Below are 24,634 nucleotides of genomic sequence, written 5' to 3'. Positions count from 1 at the left end.
TGTGCTCCTGTTTGGAGATCATTTTAAGTGATTTAAGTAATTTTTAGTTTGTGCAGCAGACCTAAAACCAGTCTGACTGGACTGTGCTACATGGCAAAAAATTACCCAAGTGTATTTCTAGACACTGTGTCTAGCCTAAACAAGCTGCCTTCTTCCCAAACCCCAGTTGCTGTAATTACCTGAGTGGCAGGTGGATTTCAGATTTTCCCTGAACATTGTACACCACTAAACTGCCTGCTTAAGAACAGGATTTGCTGTGAACACCTTTGATGGTGTTTTTTATTAGGCTTTTTTTCCCTACATTAATTGTAATTCCCAAGAGGATTTATCTGAGCACTCTTGTTGCAGCTGTGCAAGAAAGACGAGCAGGGGTCGATAAAAAAATTACACAGGCATTGGACACACAGGATGAAACGGATGCGGTTCGTACGTGGGATCAGCGTGCGACGCCTGCCCGGTGTAGGTGACAGGCAACCGGGCACAGCTGACACGGCAACACGCGAAGGTGCCGGAGATGAGGCGGCTCCCCCCGAGCTGGGGCCCGCCTGCCCCGGGCGCAGGCCCGGCCCAGCCCTCAGACCCCTCAGACCCGGCGGCGGCCGTTGGGCCGGCGCGGCGGGCGTGGCCTCGCGTGGTGCATCACCCCAGTCGCCGGCCTCGCGGGTTGGCCGGAAGGGGCGGGGCTGCTGAGGGCGGGCGGGGAGGCGGGGCGCGGCCTCGCCGGGGAAGGGATTGGCGGGGGCGGTGCGGCGGTTTCCTCGGCAACGGCCCAGGCGGCGGCGGCGGCGGCGGCGACGGCGACCGGGCCTGGCCGACATCTCCCGGGCCGAGGTCTGTGCTGCGGGCGGCGGGGAGCTGGAGCAGGAGCCGCTGCCTGGGCGCCGGCCGGTCCTGACCTGCTGCGGCGTACCCCTGTCCCACCGGCACGGGGCCCTCCGTCCCGCTCTGGGCGAGGGGATTCGCACTCGCTGCCGGTTGCCGCGGCAGCCACGGGCGGCCCTGCCCGAGGCGGCTCGGGGCAGGAGCGCCCGCTGCGAGGCGTGCTGCTGAAGGGGGGCTCGGTGGCGGGAAGGGAAGCCCTGTCCTGGCAGCTGCGGGCAGCCCGACCGCGATCCCGGCCGCCCAGGGGCTTCCCGGCTCTGGCCCCAGGCGCCGCTGGGGACGTGCTGGGCCCTGGCTCCTCGCCCCGAGTGCGGTGGGAGTCGGGGGTCCTGCCAAAAAAAAAACCAAAAACCTATAGCTAGAGTTTTAAATGATACTAATCTGAAGGGCCTCCTGTGGGTGGCTTGGGCAGTCTTGGTATCTCAGCGTTTACATTTGAGTAATCCATATGAATTAAGTGGACTTGAAGTGTCGTTTAGTTTGGAAGGGACCTCCGCAGGCCATCTGCTCTGATCGTCTTCTCAAAAACTCAAAAATATGATGTGTATAGCACTCTATGGATTGTCGCTTTCAGCTTAGCGTGCTGATGATTGGAGTAGCAGGTTGCAATGTCTTGCTTAGCAGCCACCGGAGAGAGGTGGCTGTGCCTGCCCGGACATCTCTCAGGGAAGAGTCTGCAGAGCTGTGCAGCTCACCTGGCTCCGCTTCCTAGCAGCGAGTCACTGCTTCTCTAAATGCTTTACGTGGAGTTTTGCAGCCTGGTTAGTCACAACAAGTGTTTATCACTGATGCCTCAGATAGGCTTACAGTTCTTGATAAAAACAGTTTATGGAGTTTGATAACAAGTTGCTGGACAAAACTCTATCCTAAATCATTTTAGGACATGTCTAACATGCTATATAATATTGTAGGCTAAATATCAGCTGGCAAAAAAAGGAACCTGTGCCAGTTGTAACTGCTGTAACTCTTCACAGCTGAGAAGCAGAATGGGAGAAAAGGGGCAGGGCAAGAAGTCAAGGATACATTTTTCCTGTTGTATTCTTAAATAATGACTTTGCCAACTGTTATGAAAAACTGCTAGAACAAATGGCTATAATTAAAATGTTGCTAGGAACTGTTGTCAAAGAATGTGTATTTAGGCTTTTGGGTTTAAAAGTTAAGCCCTAGAAATATCTTGTAAGTGCTTGCATTTTTTCCTTTTCCATTTTAAGAGTACCTGCAAGGTTTTTTTTTTTTTGACCTTACTGTCTAGAATATATAGATAAGGCTCTTGATTGGACTAGAAAGTAATGTGTTTTGGAGCAGGGTTTTGTCAGGTTAATTTGATAATAATCAGTAAGCCTTAATCTGCTTTCAGAGTTGCATGTATATTAAAAAAGGAGTGAGGCATAAAACAAAGGGAGTTAGAAGAAAAATCATTATTTTTTTTCTTTGAGGGAATTGCTATAACTAATGTTGGCCTTGTTTAATCTGGTAACAAATGTGTGTAGCTGTTACACACATAGCCACTCTGTAGATCACTACCAGTCTTGAATCAAAATGCACTAGATAAAGCTTTAAAAAGGATTTGTATTAAAAAAGCAAAAAATCATACTGTAAACAAAGGTGGTGGCTCTCGTGACTTTATTAAATTCAAAGATTTTAAAATTAGTTCTATTAAAATGCAGTAATAGTCATTTTGTAATCAGTTAGTGAAGAAGTGAGACCAAGTACTTGTCATTGACATTTTTTCCTCTTCCTCCTCCGGCCATGATTTTCTGCGGTAATCAAGATTGCAATCTGAGTTGCCCAGTGCTGTGTGTTTTTTCTTTATTAAGAGGAAAAACAGCCTTCACCACTCCACAAAATTCCTCTGGCATTAATTAAATGTTTTATTACTGAATGCGTCACAAGTATTTCAGTTGTCTGGTTGCTGAAATTATTCTTAGTGGAATTCATTCACGATAGACAAGGTTTATCCTCTTTGCAAAGTATGTTCAGCCAGGTACCGCAAGGGAATGTGTGATGTAAGCTCCTTCGAATATGCTACTGCCAGGTAACTTCAATCAGCGTCTGGGCAGGAGTATGAGTTTGGCATCTACCTGACATGTGGGTGAATGTTTTGGTGTCTGGCTTCATGTCTGTTGGATCTATTATAATCAGTTTCTATTTGTAGTGAATGAGTTCCTAATTTATACATGTTAATATTGGCAAAGCCTGTTACAATTAGAGTTTGAATTGAATTGACAGAGGGTACTTTATTTACTTCAGGGTTCAGTAAATATGTAGTAGAAGGTGCTGGAGAAGGGAAATACTATTTTGCTTTGTCGTCTCAATTATGACGACTGACTGGACCACTGGCAATTTGAAGTAAGATGTAGTGGTCTTCCTTTTTTTCAGTTTGGTGGAAGGTAAGAAGGCATTGCAGTTGTGCTCCTATTCGGACTGCTCAGAATGATGGCAATATTGCTACCCAGTGAATCAAGGACATTGCATTATATAGACAGGGCTATAAACAGCCAATCTGCTTTTGTATCGAGGTCTCTTCGCTATAATCAGCTTACACTCCATTTGCTTAGTATACCAAGCAAACCTGCTGTGACAGTGTTTGTATAGTGTCTTGTTCACACTGTCCTTTTAAAAGTTTAAGGACTGCTTAGCCACATGCCCACCTACTGTGCTAATGCTGCTGTACATGTAACGGTTTTCCAACAGCTATTTCCTTCTCTGATTTTCTGAACAACAGGTGATCCCAGTGTATTTGAGCCAGAATTATGGGATTGTTTGACAAGCTAGCGGGATGGCTTGGGCTGAAGAAAAAGGAGGTTCACGTTTTGTGCCTTGGCTTGGACAATAGTGGCAAAACAACAATCATAAATAAACTTAAACCTTCAAATGTAAGTAGCCTACTTAGTTCACTGTTGATGTTTTTACTGCAGAGTTGATGTTTGTTTAAACTGTTTTTGCATGCTGTTATACTAGATGTGACCATGGAAAAGATGTGAAGAGCTTTTTGATTTAGTACAGTGGAACAAATATATCTTCAGAGTTTCCAACTAACTAAAACTAAATGTAAGCATCCACGTACATATTATGAAAACATTTCCCAAAAAAACACTGTTAATGTGGCATGTTTTTTCTAAGATCACCCAATAAGGAAGAGTTTATGATGGCTGAAATCAGGATCTGAAACAGTTTTCTTAAGTCACTTAAATAATTGCTACAGGATTGCAGTTACGAGTGATGTGTCAAACATTTGGGATTAATACAGTTGTATAACAACTTGTCTACATTTATCATGTTTATTTTAATCTCTTCCTGAGAAATAATAAGTATATAATAAATAATAAAATAGGAAATCATGTGAAGATGCACACTTAATGGTGACTTCAGCATTTTTAAAGCAGAATAGCTTTCAAAATAAGTAGTATTTATACTTGCAGTTCATTCATCCAGTGAAAAGTGTTTCAGGCCACTAAGAGTACATAGTATTCTGAGCAAAATTTAAAGTAGGATTACCTTGTTTCTAGGTATGTTTATGGGCTAGAAATAGATGAATTTTAGTAGGCACATTCAAAGCCAGAGGCTTGTGCATCTTAGTTATAGGCATCTGGGAAACCATGGTTTCTGCTGTTCACACCAGGACACAGCTTTTGTCTTTTAATTTCCATTGAACTTTTCCTGAAGAGTACCACTGGACATTGTTTGAAAAATGTAACATGGTAAGGAGTCTGCTACTCTTCCATTCCTGGCAATTATTCTTCCACTGAAAATTAAATAGATTTATAAACAAAGACTATAAACTGCTTACTACCTGCTGCCAGTCATTTGGGGGAAATGCTACAATTTGTACCAGGCAAATTATGTATTTATGTAATTTTTGAGACCTTTATTGTAGCAGGGTTTTTATGCCATGCCTTAAGCAGTAAAGGATTCCTAACTAGTTGAACGCAGACTTCAAGGTTTATCACAATATAGGTATTAGAGAAGGTCCCAAGAGAATTACACAAGTAGAATAAATAGAATTTGTTTGCTTTACTGTAAATCGTGTAATGAGAACTTACTTCTGAATGTTTTCATTTAATGTGATGCTTTAGGAGGGTAGCTTTGCATACAACTTGTGTAAGTCCTATCCTTGCAAGGCATGACAAATTCTCTAATGTGCAACAAATGTCATTAGATCAGACTTGATGAAATTGTTTATTTTTAGTAAGTTCAATGGACAGATGATTTTGAGCTCTGGATCAACCCAGTCTTCTTAAGAACTGCTACTTTGCCCTAGGAGCAATATATTAGGTGTCTGGCAAATACAAGTGTTTCTCCATCTGTTTGCAGTTGTTCCTTCTGGGCCTGATAAATACATTTAAAATAAATGTTAAAGAAATAACACCTCTTCTACTCTGCACAAATTTTCCCTTGGTGACAGGAACTGTTCACTAAACTGTTTACGATGGTGGAATGCCATTTTCATAATGAAGCTGCAGGTGAACAAGCTAAGCTTGCTTCAGTTGTATGCGAGGAGTCAACTGTTTATAGATAGTGTTTTTAATAAGGGGCTCTAGAAAGTCTGTAAAAGGATTGCGTGTCACTTTCTCAAACACCTCTGTAATCTAAGGAATGTGACCTTTCTACCTGCTCAATATCGTTGCTTCTTAAAGGAACTATTCTGTTGTACCAACTTCCAATAGGTTCCTTGGCTAGCTCAGCAGTAAACCTGGTTATCAGGCAGATCTATTAATAATGCTTTATGTTTTGGCCATTCCTCTGTGGTAAATGGTGACTTCTTCCAGTGATCTTGTAGTTTGAATAGAACTGTGGTTAGGCCATTGTGTAATGTCTGATGTATAATTCCCCATGTCAAATAGACTCCTCCAGCCTGTGGATATAAGCTGGGAGTATGGCCAATTTAATATCTTGATAGAACTATACCCTCTTATCTAAGAGGCTTGGGGTATTGTGCAGACTTGTTTGGGTTGATATTGTGATTTCCAAAGTGCACGAATATTGTGAATTTTGACTTCAGTCATAATCTTCAAGCTGTTATCTTCCATGTTAACCTATCTCCTATTTATTTCATAGGTAATATCCACACATACATGTACACACAGACTAATGTAAAGGGTGGAATCTTGCTCTTGAGGCTAAAATGTCTTGAATGCTCTTGTCCAATAGAGTTCACTGTATTTCCTAAAAAATACACCCCACCCCACCCCAAAACAAAACCTTGATTTTGAATTACTGTACTTTTCTGGGAACTTTTTTAATATAAAGTATCTGGATTTGTAGAAAGTCTTTGTATTGCACAGTTTGGGGAAAAATAGATGTATTCATGTTTCAAATTATTTCAATATTTACATTTTCTAACTTGATTGTAAAATTTGTACTTCCTTTCCTTTAAAGGCTCAAGCTCAGGACATCGTTCCAACAATAGGATTCAGTATAGAGAAATTCAAGACTTCAAGGTAGTAGTTTCTTTCATTTTCTCCATTTAGCAGTAGTAATTAATATACAGTAGTTGGACTTAATTACCTCTTTCAGTGGGATGTAACTGAGTATAATGTGTCATGGTATAATGACATGACATGCAGTTTGCTGAAATGTTGTAGTACCCAGGAGTCCTAATCATGATCTAGGACTGTGTTAGAATATATTGTATGTTTTGTGCTGCTATAAAACTATGTATGTGTTTAAAAAAAAAAAAAAAAGTTGTTCTAAGCATCTGATTTCTGTCTGTTAAGAATTTCAGAATAGGGCACTGTTACAGACTTGAGGAGAGACAGTTGCTTAGATGGTAACCTATATTCCGTTAAGCACTCTCACTGGAGGGACTCTGAAGAGATTGCAGTCTAATCTCATTAAATGAAAAATGGTGGCTACAGCGTTAGCAATGTGAAGATGGCAGGGGCAAAGGTCAGGAAAAGGAGGAAGAAATCATTAGTTGAATGAAGGCTAAGATTTAGAAAAGGAATGTTGTGAGACAAAGATACTTCAAGGAGGTAACGTTAGATATTATTTTATTATTCTGTAGCCTTCATGGTGTATTTTTAATGGGTGCAGTTAGTCTTCAAACCAAGCAGCATGCCCCACTGGATGACAGATCTGCAAGAAAATTGTTTATTCCTTGAGCTGATGTGTGGGACTGATAGGTTTCCTATTTTTATAGGAGGCTCAACAACTGTATTCTGTCTCAGTAAAGCACATAAGACAGGTTTGGGGTTTGGCTGTGTGAGAATGTAAATCGATGTATATTGCTTTCCTACTACAGGATCAGAATAAAGGAGAGATGACCTGCAAATACACCATGTGGAATGATTAAAAACAAAGAAACGAACCGCCACCCCAAGATCTCATTAATCTAATATTACAACCAAAACATTGTTTGGAGGTTGCTAATAACTTTATACATGGCAGAGTAGCTAGTCTAGAATCAGATGATGTCTGGATATAGAGTGGAAAGGATGTCTGGAGAGCTTCCTTTGCTAAACTTCCTCATTTTGGTGTGGCCTCCACTCGGGGAGCTATTTGGGACTACCCAAAACAGGAAAGCCTAATACTGAATTTGATGGTGCCTCTGTAGACATTTCAGGAGTGGATCAGAATTTTTTGTAATGTTCTTTAAGTTTACTTGCTGTATTTAGTGTTTGGGTGAAATCTCGAAGTTGCAAAGACTGCCCTTTGTAGCTTGGTCACCTGAGGTAACCTGTTATTACCAGAATGTGATTTTTTTTCTGAAGGTGGATTTTTTTTTTTTTTTTTTTTAAAAAGCCTTTTACTTTGCATAGAGAAGCCTTTGAATGGTTGGTGCCATTGAATATTGGTGCCTGTCTAGGGACAGAATTTAAGACAGGCTGTGGATTTTAAGTCACGGCTCATCTGAATTTCATTTACTCAACATTATAAACAATATTCAATACTAACGTGATAAAAAGAGAGGCTAAATGGGAGCTTATTTTGTATTTGATGTAACTTTTTATAATTGGTTTGGTTCTTTTATTCAGAGAATAAACAAAAATATTTTCCATTGTGAAATATTTCTATAATAAGACCACAAAACTTGGTAGGATAGTTTGAAGGCAGATAGGGTAACCAGAGTTCCTTTGGGAATCTTTCTCAGTTGATTAGGATTCAAGTTGATCTGGCTTTTATTTTTTTCTGTCAGGGTAGCAAAGAAAATAGTTCGGGTTTTGTTCTTTGTTTCTGTGCCTCATATACTTTTTTCTTTGCAGTTTGTCTTTCACAGTGTTTGATATGTCAGGTCAAGGGAGATACAGAAACCTCTGGGAACATTACTACAAGTAAGCCTATCATTTATTTTAAAGTATTGCTGTTCATATTAGCTGCTGTGTATGTTATTTAAACAGAAGTATGATAATATCTAGTGGTTAGAAATGATTCAGAGAAGACTTACCCCTGATGTTTGACAGAAGGTCATTCTGGATAAATACAGCTTTTCTTTCTGTTCCAAAAAAGGAAAGTTTTTATATGCTGTTAATCAGCATGCTTTTGGGGACGTCTTGTTGACTCAAAGATTGAGGGAGCATACTAGAGATGGGATTTAAATGTTGAAAACGGAAAACCAATCCTGTAAGAAAGCACCAAGATGAGTTAGGTTTCCTATTTTTCTGTTCTTCTGTAGCTAAGTGACTTAAGATGCAAAAGATATTGGCTGATGGCTGAGATTTTTAGAGGTGAGGGAAATAAACCTCAGAGAATGAGGCACATGTAACTAAGAACTTGACCAAGTATTCTTAATGTTATTTATTAAGCAGGATATTCACTGTACTTTATAACACTATGGTATTGCCTTATTGGTAATAGACACCATTTTCTGTTTTTCTAGCTTCTAATGAAACTTGAATCTTCAGTTATGTTGTATCATTGTTATTCTGTAATACCTGATGCTGATCTAAATAAGGTGAACAGTAGTAAACCATACAGAAATAGCTTGGAGAAATAGAACGGAGAAATTCTGAAGATTGTAATATTGATTAAATATTAATATTTAAGGTGATAGAGCTTAAAGTATTCTTTAATTGAGGATTAACACTTCATCTCCTTTCTGTCCAAAATATGTTAGCAATTTGAAAACTTATTGTGTGGGTAGGAGATCTTAATTGTTGAAAAGCATTGGATGTATGTCTCCCAAATCTTTTGGATTTCAATAACTGATGCCCTTAGGCTGCTCTCAAAATGCTAGCCGAGTGCTTCAAAAGCAAATAATTTTTCTGACTGCTGTATTTAATGCAGTAACTTATCCCTTGTGTGGCATAAATGGCTTTTTTCATCTTAACAGTAAGGGAGTTTCTTAGGTAATGCTGATAGTGAAATGTGCGCTTGTATCCACCTCTGTTCCTGATCCAGTGCAGTAGTCACATATTTAAGATTAACTTCTAAGAATAATATAAAAATAATAATGTGCTGTTCAGTTTATAAAGTTAAGCAAGATTTAATTTTGCGAGCATTGCAAAATGGCAGTCAAATCTGATCAAGTGTCTAAGTAGTTACTTCGGAGTACTTGAAGCTTGCCCTCTTCTTCTATTTGGCTTGAAACTATCTTCTAGGATGTCCTGAAAGTACACTTGTCTTAAATATATGTAAAGTCATGTTGTGTCCCTGTTACTGTTACTTGTTTGTGAAGTTATTTTATGGTACTAAATACATGCTAGGACTCTGATTCCTCTAGAAAAATACTGTATGCTCATAAAAATTACTTAGGCATTTTCAGCTAATATGCAAAAGCTTTATTTGCTGTTAAAGTTCTTTACTCCAGAAACGAGTGGACCTTCTCATACAATCTTAGGCTCGTCAAGTTATTTCTGTTTTTCAGTAGGTCTAGGACTGTTTCTTATCAAAATATGAAGGTACATGGTGCTGGGGCGTGAAGAATGTACCCGAAATGTTCTCTTAGAGAAATGTAAAACAAAGGAGAAGTGAATATTACATTAAAATGTAAATTAAAAATACTTTTTGTGGGTGTTTATAACTGTTCATCTGAATTGGTCAGACTTTATTTTGCTTTCAAATAAGTTTCAATAAATGGAACATCAAGTCATAAAGTATCAGTAATATCCTGAAATAATGAGTTGAATAGTTGTATGTGTGTTGTGACTGTGGTCATATTGCCAGCAAAATGTCTTGATGATTTGAAATAGTTGAAAGTTTTTACCTGTAATTCAAAACAAAAGAAAGATCCTGTTTATGCAGACTTCTGTAAAAGTTAAATTAATCTGCATATGCCTAGTTGTTAAACAGCTGTGGACACACCGTTTTTTCTAAAAAAAGGTAATTTACCTTCCTCTAAATAAACTTGTTTTAGTGTAGGAAATAAAGAATTTCTACAAAAACCTGTCTTGAGATTTTCTTTGTGTGTCTGACTACACTGTCAGAATAGCAGTTGGCTACATTTTCAGAGCTCATTTTTCAGCCTCAGTAGTGAAATCGAGCTTTTCTGAAGGGTCTGTGTAGACTGAACCCTGTATGAGTCACGCAGCAACAACCTCATGTCTCAAAAAATTATACACATTGCCAAAAGACTGAATTTCAGAAATAAGACTGGATGCAAATGTTAATGGTAAATAACAAAAAAAAAAAATTAGAGGACAAAAAATCAGGTTTGTTTGCTTTTTTTGGTGTTTCTTCTGAAGCCTTTTCTTAATCACAGTTTAAGAGAACCTATAATTTGCCTCTTTGCTCTTTTTATGTTATGCAGAGAAGGCCAAGCCATTATTTTTGTCATTGATAGCAGTGACAAATTAAGAATGGTTGTGGCCAAAGAAGAACTTGACACCCTTCTGAATCATCCAGGTGAGGAGGCTTTTTTCTGCTTCTGTCTCTGTATTTATTATGTTGTCTTAAGACAAGCCCTTATCTGACATGTTCTGAATTCTGAGTACTTTGCGAATATTTTAGCCATTCATGAATATTAGAACAATAATAGTCTTCAATAAGTTTGGGTGTTTTTTTATACCTATTCACATTTACAAACTGATCATACTTCAGTTGGCCACACTGAGTTGGATTGGTCTCTTATTAATCAATATAGATCAAAAGTTGCATTGTTTTGAGGAAGAATAGACTTTGACCCTTTGGAAGCTGGAGAGCCTGTATGTGATGATGAACACATACAAAAAAGTATCTTCCTGTCTGGATTTTTCCATGAAGACAGCTAATTCCTTTAATGTAACTTAACTTCTTCTTTTCATCTTTTCTTTTTTTTTTTCTTTATTATTATTATGCTTTAGCCAGAAATAAGGAGGGATAATTATACCAGTCAGTTTCAATTGCCTGTAAAAGGATACATGGGATGGAAGAGGATATGAGAGGATTCATGATCGGGGTGCTGGTTTTAGGGTTTTTGTTTGTTTTGTTTTGTTTTTTACATGAGGCTACACTTCTTTAATTAAGTTCTGAGATTGGTCAATTCTTAGCTTCTTCGCCCTTCCATATCGCCAACATTACCGGAATGTTTTTGTAAGCAATATGCAATTTTGACTTTCAGCACTTTAGGTAGTTGCTCTGACTAACCAGATTATAAAACTACATGCTGGAAATTTAAAAGTGAAATAATCCTGTAATTCCTTATATTTATTAAGCTGGTAGAGCCTTAACTTGTGGGGTTACCATGCTGACAGTAAGAAAGGAGAAGCTGACTTGCATTTCTAACCAAGAAAAGTAGTATGTGATAGGGGCAATTATGTTACTATGATTTTTATTTTCCATGAAGAGTGCATATAATACATTAGTTCATTAACAAAGGTGCTGTAGCTGAGTGTGTGTGAGCTGACTGGGCCCTCTTAATTTCGTGTTCAAGGGTATGGGCCACTTCAAATGCAAACACTGAAAAGACAGTCTTGCAAAGGTCAAAGGGGAGGATGAGGTGAACCAAAGGCTGCAGGTGGATTACGTAGAGGCCAGGGAACTTTGTACCAAAGCAGGTATTAACCACAGTGGTAAAAGGTGATTCTGTTGGTAAAATGGAAACCACATAGGACCAAGGGTGGGAGGTGAAGACTGCTGTAATAAGTTACTAGTTTATTAGAAGGCAAAAAGAGGGAAAATGTTAAGACTGAGGAGATGCAAGCTTAGGTGGGGCTTTTCATTTAGGCATTAATAGGTTATTAATGCTGATGTAGCAGGTCAGTGCTGTTCCGTTGTTGTGTTTGTGTCTTCTAGTTCTGAAAGACCATGGCTATGGCCACCTAGTACATCCCATAGAACCAGGAAAGGGCTGTTGTGTATTTCTGCCTTGGAGCAGCTCTGCTCAAATGCAGCAACAGTGTTCCCATTTTATCATTTTGGATTTTGATAGATCACATCTATGAGAACCAAAGAGAATAAAAAGTTCTTCTAGTAGTAGTGTTTGATAAAAGTAGCTGTTAACTGAATCAATATATAACTGTTTTACTATATCAGTATTTTTATTTGTATTACTGTTCTGCTTTTCTTCCTGCATACGCTACTTTCTCCCCTTCTATGCTTCTTCCTGTGTGAACCTCCTGGAGTGGTTTAAATTTACATGTTTACCTAAGGTATAAATGGATGCAGGGTAACAACCTTGAATCAATTCCTGTCTCTGAAAATCTTAGCAATCCTTTAGTAAAACAGTTCCCTCTCTTTTTGCTAGACTTTGCCTGAGTTGTCAGGTGAAACGGAATGTGTACTGTGAAGCATTAATGGGGTTAGAAGTTGTACTAGCTGGGACTGTTTTGTGAATCAGAACTATAAATTATTTTTACTTACATAAGTGGACAATGCACTCTACAAATAATGGCTTGTTTAATGATCACTGTTATTGTATTATTTTTTTTAATCAAACTTCATTCATTAGCATTTTGCAAGATGGTAGTCTGTAGATTACTTGTTTTAGATATTAGCTCTTGGGTCACTTGACCTCCAGCACATGCTTCTAAAATAAACTGAAATTCCTGTGAATTTAAATTCTTTGTATAAAATTACACATCACACATATCTAGTGGCTGGGATTTTTTTTAATGTGTTAACTGATAACTACTTGCAACTAGAAAATGTTAGCTTTCCTGCAACTAGAAAATGTTAGCTTTCCATTAATAACTGTAAAAAGTGTGGGAGGGAAATACTGCATAGTAGGAAACAATGTCATAAGGTAAGAAATAATGTAAGTTTCAGCAACCACCACTTTAGCAAACATCTTTAAGTGTACATTTATGAGCCTATGTGGGTAGGTTGTGCCCCTTTTTAATTGCTTTAAAAAAACACTGAAAATTCCTCGATTAACTTGGCTGTTTGCATAGTGATGTCAACTAATTTCTGTGGTTTTAATTTATCCATAACCTGCAACCTGTGGGTACCAGGGTTCATTTAATTATACTATAGATTAATGTAGAAGTTTCAATCAGGAGACACAAAGCTGTTCAACTATGGAATCAAAACAGAGATTTAATGATACTCTGTGCTGGTATTTTAAGGCCTTTGATTTGTGTTGAGATATCAGAGGAAAAAATAGCTCCAGATAGGGTAAATAGTTGTTAGAATTGTCAGCGTTTTGGTCAGCACTCATGATCTTGAAGTATGGGTAGACAGTGTTATCTCCACTGATTTTGTGGAAAGGTTCAGTAGTAGGGGGTTTGAAAAGAACATAATTAGGAAGGTTCGAACCACTTCACCATTGACAGTTTGTTGGGTTTTTTTGATTTTGTTGTTGTTGTTCCATTCCCCCTACCCCCAGCAGGGGCAGCTGGCTTATGTCTGAAGTTTTTAAATAAATCCTTACCTTGTTTCCTATGTGAAATAACCTTTTCTTTTTACTATTTTAAAAAGAGCCTGTATAGTAATTTTCATGATGGGAGGGTTTTAAGTTCTTTTCCCATAAAGAATTGATTGATAGACTCAAATCTAGATTTTCTCTAATCCTGTAATTCATCCTTTGTTTAAATACTGTGAAAAATTCTTACAGTTAGTCTTGGTACTGGTAATTTTTTGGCAGTTTTACATCTGTCAGGTTGAAGAGAGTATACTTCATCTCCTTCCAATGACTCTCTAGTCTTTTGAGGTAATCAGCGAGGCTAATGCTTTTGAATGTGTAAGTATGCCAGAAATTGGACTTGGTTTGGTCTGTAGTTCTCACTGCTAGCTGAGAAGAGCTTCTGGAAAAGAAGTCCTCCTTCAAGTGAAGGTAGGATAAGGGATGTCCACACATGTGCCTTTTTTCCCTATTTTATGAATTTAATGAAGTCATGGATGCTCTCCAGGATGCTAAAAGATAATTCAGACTACCCTTATGCAACTATTGTTGTGAGGTTATGAATGAACACAAATGATTTTTCTGTCCATTTTACACATCCAGTCCTCACTAAGCAGAGATGTGTAGTATTTGTAGGCAGTTGTTTGATCTCCTGTTCCTCAGCTTCACCAGCAATTTATACCTACAGCTTTAAATGTATGTATAAGGTAGGGGGAGAGGGGGTGGAAGATCCCAAAGCCTGCCAGAAAGTTTGTGAGCATTCTTGAAGCATGCGTCAGAGGCCACGTGACCCAACAGTGTGCATCTTGGTAGGATACAACCTTCAGAGAATTGCAGTTACAGGTGAGCAAAATATCTTCCTGTATTGTTTGTAGCTTATTACCTGTAGAGATTAGTAAGTGTTGCATAATGTCATGATAGTTCTATTTCTGCTCATGCCTAGATATTAAGCACCGTCGACTACCTATTCTCTTCTTTGCTAACAAGATGGACCTCAGGGACGCAGTATCATCTGTGAAAGTATCTCAGTTACTGTCACTAGAAAACATCAAAGACAAGCCCTGGCATATCTGGTAAATTTCCCTTTTTCTACCCTTTTATTGGTATTACTTTGTACCTTCATATTTTAGCTCTATCATGCCACTCAGTATTATATAACATAAATTAAGTCAACCAGAAAAAATACTGTGCTGCCACATGTGGAAACGGTAGTAATATTACAATACTTGCTATGAAACGCACAATGCACTCATGTAGACTGTGTCTTGAAAATTTTCACAATAGAACTGTTACCCAAATAATGAAATGGAGGACTTCTAGTGAAATCAGAAAGCAGTGTTCTTATCAGAAGAATAGCTGCTATAATTTTTTGCTGGGAAATTGAGTCGAATTGTTATCAGAGTGCTACTGCTAGTTTGTCTTGCAGGTTTCAGGATATCAACAATAAAACCTTTCGAGTTGGGTTTTTTCCACTCTGCAGATGCTTTAGTAAACTACTGTTGAAAGGCCATTTAGTAAACTATCCTCATGTGAATTCAGAGGGACACCGTACTCTTTGTACTGTGTAATGTTTGAGGGGATTTTTAGTTGTAGGAGCTAGTGTCTTTTCTTTCTGAAGGATGCAAGCTTTCATATAAATAGAAGTATTTTGTGCCAGTGTTCACAAGGAAAAAACCTCTCCTTTTATCAGAAGTGTTTTATAGAAGTTGGATTTTTGTCTTATTGAAGTCCTCAGATACTATAAATAAAAGTGAAATCAGCAGCTAAATGCTGCTGAAAACTACAATTTTCATTTTAGGCCCTTTAATATTAAACTTGATTACCTGGGCATTGTTTTGGAGTCACTGCTTTTTGTCTCAGAAATTACACTGATGAATTCCCAAGCTCCTTGGAAGATAATTTTATAGCTAACCACAGTAACAGTCCAGATTCACTTCTGTACTAGTTTTCATAAGCTGAAGAATGAGGTGCCTTTAAACAGTTATACCCCTGTGATTCAAAAGGTACATTTACACAGTTCTCGGTGTAGCTTAATATGTATTAACAGACACTCCTAGGGTTGCTGTTAAAATGAAGTGTGTACGCACTATACTTTCTTCTCCAGTACTCCAGCATTCTCGCTGCGTATAGGAACTGCGTGGGAGGACAGTTGGACATGATGATTGTAAAGGTCTTTTCCAACCTAAATGATTCTATGATTCATCGCTGCTGTTGTAGGTAGTAAACATCTTTTATAGCATAGTCTGAGGAGGGAGTTATCTTAGTGGAGGTGCTGCAGAACAATGTGGCTGCCTTGTGTGGGACAAGGCCTCTGCCTCTTCCGGAACGCCTCATGTTCTAGGAATGATTCCTCTGCCTTGAAACTGGAATTAAAATGGATCACATCTTGAAATGATGTTTCCGTATTGGGAAGGTACTCTAGAATATATCATTTGAGAAGCAGCCTTCTCCGTGTGAAGAAAACTTCAGTAAACTGTACTCGTTGCTACTTTGCAATTCTGTAAATTACAAGTATAGTGATGACTCCACTAAAACTGATGTTTTTACAATGTTTTCATAATCTGATTTGTTTCTTTCAGTGCTAGTGATGCTCTTAAAGGAGAAGGATTGCAAGAAGGTGTGGATTGGCTCCAAGGTATATCATATGTAATTTTCTTGCTCTATTTTCATTCTGTTAAACTTTTTTCATTTTGTAAGTTTTTTTCTTTATTATTTCCTTTGTTTTCTTTCTGTCTGCTTTTGCTGTCAGATCAAATTACACAGTGAGTACTGATGCTCTATCTCATATTTGCCTTTCATTTACCTCCTTAATATACACAAAAGATCACGTCAGTTTCTCTGACAAAAGTGTGTACTATGAAATATTAATGCATACGCTTGCAAACTGTGTAACACTTCCTTGTAAACAATAATACCAGCTCCTGCACTTCAATTTATTATTGTGGTAGTTCAGTTTGTTCTTTAATTTATTCTTACTGTCCTGTCCCAGTTTTACATAACTTAATGTTACGTATCAGGAAATGGTGAATAAGAAGGCTAGAAAAATAAGTGAAGTACACAGACAAATACACTAGTTTTGATTGTTCAACTTCAGTTCTTTAATTTAGAGCCAAAATAAAACAGTTTACATTGTAACGATCATAGCATATGCAGACACTCATAACTACATAGAAAATATCAGATCCAGTTTAGATGATGTATGACATACACATTTTTAATTACAAACTTGGTATGGATGCTGTATATCCTTCTGTTGTATGTTGGTAAGGATCTGGTCTCTTTTGTCCTCCCGCGTACTGCTAAATGTATAGAATAGTGACGTGTGGTATTATTTTGGTAGACTCATTCTAATTTTAGCTCCCTAATTTACGTTGCTTACATTGTGAGTGTATTAGGTTAGCGTAGTGTAATCTGAATCTGCAAGACGGTTTCTCTGTACTGGCGTGTTCTGTGCGTGGCAGCCGCTAGATGTCAGCCGTGTTCCAGCGTCAGTGCCGCTAAACGCATTTCTTTCAAATGCAGCTAAATAATACCCAACATTGTCCTTGATTTAACATATCTCCATTTATCTATGGATACCAGACTGTGCTTTCTACTAACTAGAAAGAGATGGTTTATTTCACTGTGTTATTACAGAATATAAAAACATTTGGTCATGTTTTCAGAGGAAGGGATACTAGCCAAAAATAGTCTTTACAAAGAGATTTACTGCCCTACAGAAGAACAGTGATGCATCCTCCACCGTCTAAAAGAGTTCTGTGGTGGGGAACCAGCATCTAACTACTGAGTTTCCTTCACTGCTGTATCCTATTATCATAGGGGCAGATTCCAAATCACGCACTTTTTCCTAATTTCAGGCATAGTTCTGATTTTGTAATATTTTCCTGTGATTTTCAGAGTCTCTGCTTATCTTTGAGGAACCTTCTAAGTTTCAATCCAACTTTTGAGTAGATGGTTTTGTATGTAGCTTCAAGCTACTTAAAAAGATGTCAAATGCTTGTCTAAATATTTTTCTGACAAAATATTTAAGTTGTATATGTGTCCTGGTTTCGGCTAGGACAGAGTTAATTTTCTTCCTAGTAGCTGGTATAGTGCTGTGTTTTGGATTTAGTAGGAAAAGAATGTTGATAACACACTGATGTTTTTAGTTGTTGCTAAGTAGTGTTTATAGTAAGTCAAGGATTTTTCAGCTTCTTGTGCCCAGCCAGCAAGAAGGCTGGAGGGGCACAAGAAGCTGGGAGGGGACACAGCCAGGACAGCTGACCCAAACTGGCCAAAGAGCTATTCCATACCATATGACATCATGCCCAGTATATAAACTGGGGGAGTTAACTGGGAGGGGGGATCGCGGCTCGGGAACTAACTGGGCATTGGTCAACGAGTGGTGAGCAATTGCATTGTGCACCACTTGCTTTGTATAGTTTAATTCTTTTAGTATTGCTATTGTCATATTATTATTATCATTATCATTGTTTTTCATTCCTTTCTGTCCTATTAAACTGTCTTTATCTCAACTCACGAGGTTTTTTTTTCCTGATTCTCTCCCCCATCCCAGGGGTGGGGGGGCAGTGAGCGAGCGGCTGCGTGGTGCTTAGCTGCCGGCTGGGGTTAAACCACGACAATATGTAGATTTTTAAGCACAGTAAGCAGGTGCTTCTGCTGTCACTCACATAGCTCTTCATAGCTATTCACTTCTCATGGATTGTTGAACTTCTTAATTTTCTGAGCTGAAATTCTTCATGGATGGGCTTTATCTAAAAATTTCCTTTAACTTCCTGGCTCAGTATCCCCAAAAACTTAAGAGGGGCTGGGTTTAAACTGTATTGTTGCCTAAGCATGTGCAGTTCGGCAGTTATACTTTTAATGGATGAAGACTTTGATATTTCAAGAACAAATTTTTACTACGATTCTCTTCCTCATTCCTAGAGCACTAGATGGAAACATTTGAAACAACTCTTAAGTTATAGTGGTCCCTAAATCACAGCCTGTGGATGCCATAAAATTCAGTGGAGGAAATGAAACCTGGTTAATGAATGCACAGTTTTCCTTGTCAACAGCCATGCTTTCCTTAGTTACCTTTTGCAGGTCCATTACAGGTAGTTCACACATCTGGGGTGGCAGGGGCAGAAGGTTTTGCCTTTTTTTCCTTAGTGAAGGCTGAGTTTGTGTATTTCCGTGTTTTGTAATGGTGTTACTATTGCAACAACACATCATCAGTAGGGTAAAACTAACCTATCTCACAACAGTCTAAACCCAGCTCATGTTCCCTATTAGTGGGAGAAATTGTGCTGATTTCCACATTTTGTAATGGGGGTGCAGCACATTTATGCTAACTAATGAAATGTTTGAAGTGAATTGAGAAGTGACAATCAGACAACAGTACAGAGAAGTGTGGCTACTGAGAGCAAAGAAGTTTTCATGTGAGTTATTCGAAAACAAACTTTAAATCCTTTGCTGTTGGGGAGTTAGTTCATGTTCAGTTATGTGGAAGCTGAAATGTGTACAAGGAACGGAAATGCATACTTCATAAAGTAAACTTCCAGGCCTTATTCTCATCAAAGTTACCTTATAAGCCCAAAAAAGATAAAAATTGAATTATGTGGAAGAGTCTTCCTGTTTAATTAGCAACATTTTGGGGAAACAACTTGGCTGTGGAGGAATTTCAGAAGTGGATGAGAGAGCAATTTGAAAACAACTCTAACTGCATTGTCCCCCATTCTTGTAACTACACCAAAATATCTGTTGGTGTAGTTCTGTAACCTGGATAATACTGCATTATGTTTTGAAAAAGCAAAATACAGCAAGAATTCATCTTGTGTTAAGACTAGCTTTTTCTTTTTATTAACAGATCAGATCCAAGCAATGAAGACATGAGAGATAAATAAAAGATGTATGGCATTCTTTTACAAACTTTGTCAGTAGGTGTACAAGTTCCTTGGAAAGGAAGAATGATTTAAAGAAAATGAACAGTTCAGCTAAAATATACTGTGTTGACTTGTTTCCTTTTAGTATCTCTTCCAGGAAAATTGAATGTAGACAACATAGCACCTCAGGTATGCACATTGATGAATTAAATTGAATCTTGTGACTGGAGAGCATATTTTAAAAAAAGATTTGTGTTAACAATAAACCTCTGCATTCATTTGAGTTTTAGGTGACAATTAGCCATCAGGAAATGCCCCTCTGTTTTTTGGGGGGACACCTTTTGACTAAATGGGAATATTTTCCTGAGAAAGAATAATCAGCACTTTCTGAAATACAGCTGCATGAGATACCTACTGATTTTAGGTGCCCATTTTTAGGTATTTCTGCAATTTTTTTATTGTAAAGTTTGATGTTGGGTTCTTAGTAACCATCTACAATAGGCTTCTAGAGGAATATTTTGATTTAAGATACAATGATTCAAATATTCAGTGTATTTGTTATAGACGATTGCAGATGTTTTTAAGGAACTGCTTTTAATGAAATGTTATGAATTGGTTTTGTGATATGCCATGGTTATATTTGCATTTCCATCAATAAAACTTAAAATATACAACATGCCATGTTGGGGTTTTTTTAACTTAAATATGTTCATTGATGATCTTTACATCTTAGAGATTTTTGTTTTTCTGTTAGTGTCTTTTGGAATTTGTCTATTTTCCAATGGAAATAGCACTGTATACTGTAATAAAATGGCATCTCTTTTGCCAAACTTTTTTTTTAATTGCATATATTTGTTACACTTTCTAATAAACTAGACTGCTCTTCCAGATATTTAAGGAGCATATGGTTTAAAGTTATATTTTGGAAACACAGTTAAGGGACAGGTCACTAGTTTACTAGATCATTAACACGAAATGTGTCTTATACTTCTATTGTGTATAAAAACTGTTTTACTTTCAAGAACAATTTTTAATAAACTTTCTGACTTCAAAGGTGTACCATAGGTAACAAGCCAATGCTAAGAACTTTATTTTTGTCATGCCACCTCTTCCACTTTAATCCCTCCTCCCTTGTCCAAGAAACAAGCAGACTGGCACTGGGAATGCTGAAGACTGTATTTAACTGAGTGATTAGCTGATTCCTGTGGGAGATGTAATATGTAGGTCTTGCAAAAGCTTCCCCCCCCTCCCCCCCCCTTATTAGCATATAAAACACACAAATGTTCTGTGAGCATGCCTTCTAGGGCTCACTTAATAGAGGAGTATTTGGAGCAAAGGGACTTGCCTGAAATGGTAGAACAGTTTCATGTACTTTCAGTTATTATTAAACAGTTAAAATTAACTCCCCTGCTTTGCTAGAGGGAACTAAGTCTTACTGTAAAAAATCTTTCTTACAGGATGCTATAATTCTGACAGTTCAGTTTGTCATGAAAGTATTTATCTTTCATATCTCTTTCTGTGACACCTTTGGCCTTCTGTCAACTCTGAATCTAAATATCTATACAAAATCAAGTACAAAGGAGGAAAAATCGTATATAATTCTGAGATGTTTTTCTAACTCTGAATTGTGGGGCAGATAATTTTCTGGTTTACTTTGCATCGGATAATACAGTAACAAAAATAATACTTGTTGGAAACATCTTTTGCTGAGTATAAGTATTTTGTAATTATTTTGGTTCACTTATATGACTTATTTAAATGAAACAATTTTAAGTTGGCATTAATTTTTTTTCTACCAAAGAAAATTTAAGTTCTTACATAAAATCTGTCTGACTTTCTTGAATAATGTAGACCTTGATGGCTTTCTGGTTATTTTTGTTTGTTTATGTTGGACTACACAAAGTACTATGTTTATCTTATGGATTGCCTTTACTATCATGGGAAGCTGTTTGAACCTACTGCTTTGTTCTTCCACCCGCAAATCTGAGGAGAGTACCCTATTGTCTTTTACTTTTTGCTTTCTGATGTGGTTAGTAAGCCCTTTTTGAAAACAGCAGTTAGTTATTTATGTTGATTATTGTTCCTCTTCTTGTTTTTTTTTTTTTTGTTTTAGTTTTTTTTTTTCTTCAGCAGCTCTTTCTGTTCCTGTCCTACCAGGGCACTGGGCTGGATGGAGACCTGTTGGAAGGAGTGGGAATGGGGACAGTGAAACGCTTGATTTTTTTTATTTTATTTTTTTAAATTTTTTTCCCATTACTGCTTCAGCCATTGCTTGTCTCTCAATTCTAGAACCTTTGTGATGGTTCTGTGAACATAAAACTACTAGAGGGATGTCTGCATGTTCATTTCCCCTCCCCCCATGGTGTACACACATAGGTCCCTAACATACACAGTTGCTACAGCCTTGAGTTGCTCTAATAACGTTGAATTTGGTACAAGGATCATATATTGCACAAAAACCTCATGCATCTGTGCAAAAAGGCTTCTTTGGAGTTGCTTTCTGAGGGCCCAGTGGCTGTGAGTCTTCAATGCTGTTCTCCCATTACATTTAGGATGTTAAAATAATTAGAGTAATGAGTTCTACCTGGATGCTCCAAGACAGTTTGCATGTACAAGTTCATTGCACCTTAAGAACAAAGCAGACAAGTTCCTTTGGAGGTTTAAATGAGACTTGCAGAATATTCCCTTTTTTTTTTCCATGTTACTATAGGTGTATGCATTAAGTGAGAACTTGAAAGGCAATAGAGTGAGTGAAGGAGACTTGAAAGAGTTTGGTCTTTACACCCTGCACAGTGTTATGTGCTGTTGCTTCTGTGCACTAAGCACACTGCCCTCCTACATATTTATGAATTTCCTTAAAATATGCCTGGTAATGCTTAAGACTATAGCATTTTCAGCTGAAATGTGAGGCAGTCATTCTCACATACAAAGTGTTGCCTTCTACATCTCTTCTTTACCAAGTGGGGGCTATCAGGTAAACGTGTGAATCCTAATTCCTTCTAGCTTTGCCTCTCTGGTACTCAGGACATGAGTCCATGGGAACTTTATGTGTTTAACCTGTAGCTGCTTGCAGGTATGGTGAGAGTCTGGGTGGCCTGAAGACTCCTGGGCAATTTTCTGTTAAGCAAGTGCAGTTCTAAGTGTTAGGATGTAAATGTAATGGATCCTTCTTTTAATCTCAGCCCTCTAACTGTAATATGCTTGGGGTTTTTTATTTACTAATAAGAAAGATAAGCTGCTGTGAAAGGCTAGACATAACAGCTCAGCGGCACTGCTTAGTTATCTACAGGAAGGCATTCTGATGTAATATGTGGAATGGTAATGTTGCATTTCAGTGCTTCCTTAAAACAGCTGTGCAACCCTCTGTCTCAGAAAGCAGCTCATCTCTTAGAAGCTCTGACTAGGAAATAACATTTTGTTAGTAATAAGAAAAAAAATTAACGTTGAGTCAAAATACTTGTCCTTAAAAGCAGACACTTCTTATTCCAAGAAATACAGTTCAATCTTAAGTTCTGGGTTTTGGTTTTTTAAGTTTTACTTCTTTGGGAAATCACTCTCCTTATGATTGATTTGTGTCATCCATTTCTTGAATTCTTTCTGGCCTGCCTTATTTCTGTTTCACAGAAATCCTTACAAATCTTGCTCCTAAACTTTGTGGTCTGCTCCTTTTAACTTTTGCTGAGTACTCTGCTAGTGAAACTTTACAGCTTCCTTCCCTGTTGGTGGTGGGGTTTTTTTTTTGTTGGGTTTTTTTTTGAGAAACAAAATAGATAATGAGAGAAGGTCACAGAAGACTGGAATTAAAAAAAGCAAAAAGGGGGACTACTGAGAACAGGCTTCAACTCTCCTCTTTCAGAAAGGTCAGGAAAGTTTGCTTTGAAAGGTTAACTTGATATGCCCTGATCTTTTTTTATTATTATTGCACAGCCCATACTTGACTGCTTAAATTGTAAAATGCAGTTACTAAGCAAAAGTAATATTATGTGTACTAGCTAATCAGAATTCAGGACTTATAATGCTGTCTTATAACAAATGCCAAGTGTTTTTAGTAATATTCTGTAACCGTACTTTGGTTCTGAGGCTCTGTAGCTCCTGTCACAGTAAGTTGCGTCATGAAAGCATCTGTGTTGGTGTGAACCAGCACTTTATAACTAATTTATCAATGTTCAGTCAGTTGGATTGCTACTTAATTGGCTGAATATTTCTAGCCATATGAAGTTCTTGTTCTCAGAAGTACAGTGCGTATGTGATACTGTACTGTTCTCTTTCAGTGGATGTCAGGATCTCGCCATGCGAATCAGCCATGTTTACTTTTTTCACTTTTCTAATGATAGCATGAAACCCATTCCCACCACCCTTTTTCAAAATCAATCCTTAAAATGAAAGCTAGGCTGTTAATGTCTCTTGTCCACCATTAAATGATCTTATGTTTTACAAATTGTTTATCAGAAGATGAACTTAATTGTACTACAATCATATTACTTGGGCACCAACTCACAAGGGAGTGTAAGTGATTTCTCTATGATTCAGGGGGCACCTTTGAAGATCAGGTTATCTTGTTTAGTAAAAGAAGTGTAAATTTAGAAACTTCATGATAGGCAGTCTTTTTAAAAACAACTTTGTCTTTGGAGATCAGTAAGTAGATTGTAGGCCTAGCAAGATGGTTATTGGACCAAATTTAGTTTGCTGAAGAGTTGCCTAACAGTTCTCAGTAAAGGGAAGAAAAGACAGTAAGGAAAGGATCTAAGAAATCAAGGAAATTGGGATGTGTGGAAGAAGTTTGTTTGGGCTGAAGTAGTCATGCTAATGCAAACAAATATTAAAGAAACCCAAGCCTCTTGAGGCTCAATGAAGTAACCATGATAAATGATTGAAGTGGATGCTTGGCAATGCAAGCTCCCTAGTAAGGACAGCAGCCCCATCAAACTGCTTTTGTAGAGCAAGATAGTTGGTGTTGAGGACCTGATGTCCCCATCTGTGTGTTTCTGAGTTTCCTTCAGCCTGGCTCCTTTCTGGCCCTCCAGATTGAGTGCCTCTTAGTTCTTGGAACACGTTGGATGCACTCTGAACTTTCCAGTGTAGTTTCATCCGAGAAGAATTCAGTTTGTGTACTCCCAGCCTACTTTGTTATGTAAACAGAAGCACTGTTAGTGAGGATGATCTTTAAAGTACCCTCGTGACCTGAACTAAT

The 24,634-nt window shown here is 38.0% G+C and overlaps 1 protein-coding gene across 3 annotated transcripts; it reads left to right on the top strand.

Annotated features, from left to right (window-relative positions):
- Nucleotides 1–787: 787 nt before the first annotated feature.
- Nucleotides 788–20,108, top strand: ARL6 (ADP ribosylation factor like GTPase 6). 3 transcript variants are annotated; one of them, XM_050905353.1, is made up of 9 exons: nucleotides 788–831; nucleotides 3,608–3,758; nucleotides 6,262–6,323; nucleotides 8,088–8,156; nucleotides 10,571–10,665; nucleotides 14,523–14,652; nucleotides 16,159–16,214; nucleotides 16,329–16,341; nucleotides 19,428–20,108. In XM_050905353.1, exons 2-9 carry the CDS (start codon nucleotides 3,636–3,638, stop codon nucleotides 19,462–19,464), a joined length of 585 nt encoding a protein of 194 aa, XP_050761310.1. In that variant the 5' UTR covers nucleotides 788–831; nucleotides 3,608–3,635; the 3' UTR covers nucleotides 19,465–20,108. The 3 variants fall into 3 exon arrangements, with proteins under 3 accessions (XP_050761310.1, XP_050761303.1, XP_050761295.1); XM_050905346.1 differs by lacking the exon at nucleotides 16,329–16,341; XM_050905338.1 differs by lacking the exon at nucleotides 16,329–16,341 and having other exon boundaries at nucleotides 6,262–6,326.
- Nucleotides 20,109–24,634: the final 4,526 nt, after the last annotated feature.

Source organism: Gymnogyps californianus, chromosome 1 (genome assembly GCF_018139145.2).
Source record: "Gymnogyps californianus isolate 813 chromosome 1, ASM1813914v2, whole genome shotgun sequence".
NCBI classification, from domain to species: Eukaryota; Metazoa; Chordata; class Aves; order Accipitriformes; family Cathartidae; genus Gymnogyps; species Gymnogyps californianus.
This window is presented reverse-complemented; position numbering and strand designations above follow the sequence as displayed.

Excerpts from the sequence above, each read along its gene's own strand:
- ARL6 (XM_050905353.1), top strand. The coding sequence starts at position 3,636 with ATGGGATTGTTTGACAAGCTAGCGGGATGGCTTGGGCTGAAGAAAAAG. Across the intron at positions 6,324-8,087 it reads GAGAAATTCAAGACTTCAAG|TTTGTCTTTCACAGTGTTTG; the intron begins GTAGTAGTTTCT and ends TTTTCTTTGCAG. Across the intron at positions 8,157-10,570 it reads CTCTGGGAACATTACTACAA|AGAAGGCCAAGCCATTATTT; the intron begins GTAAGCCTATCA and ends TATGTTATGCAG.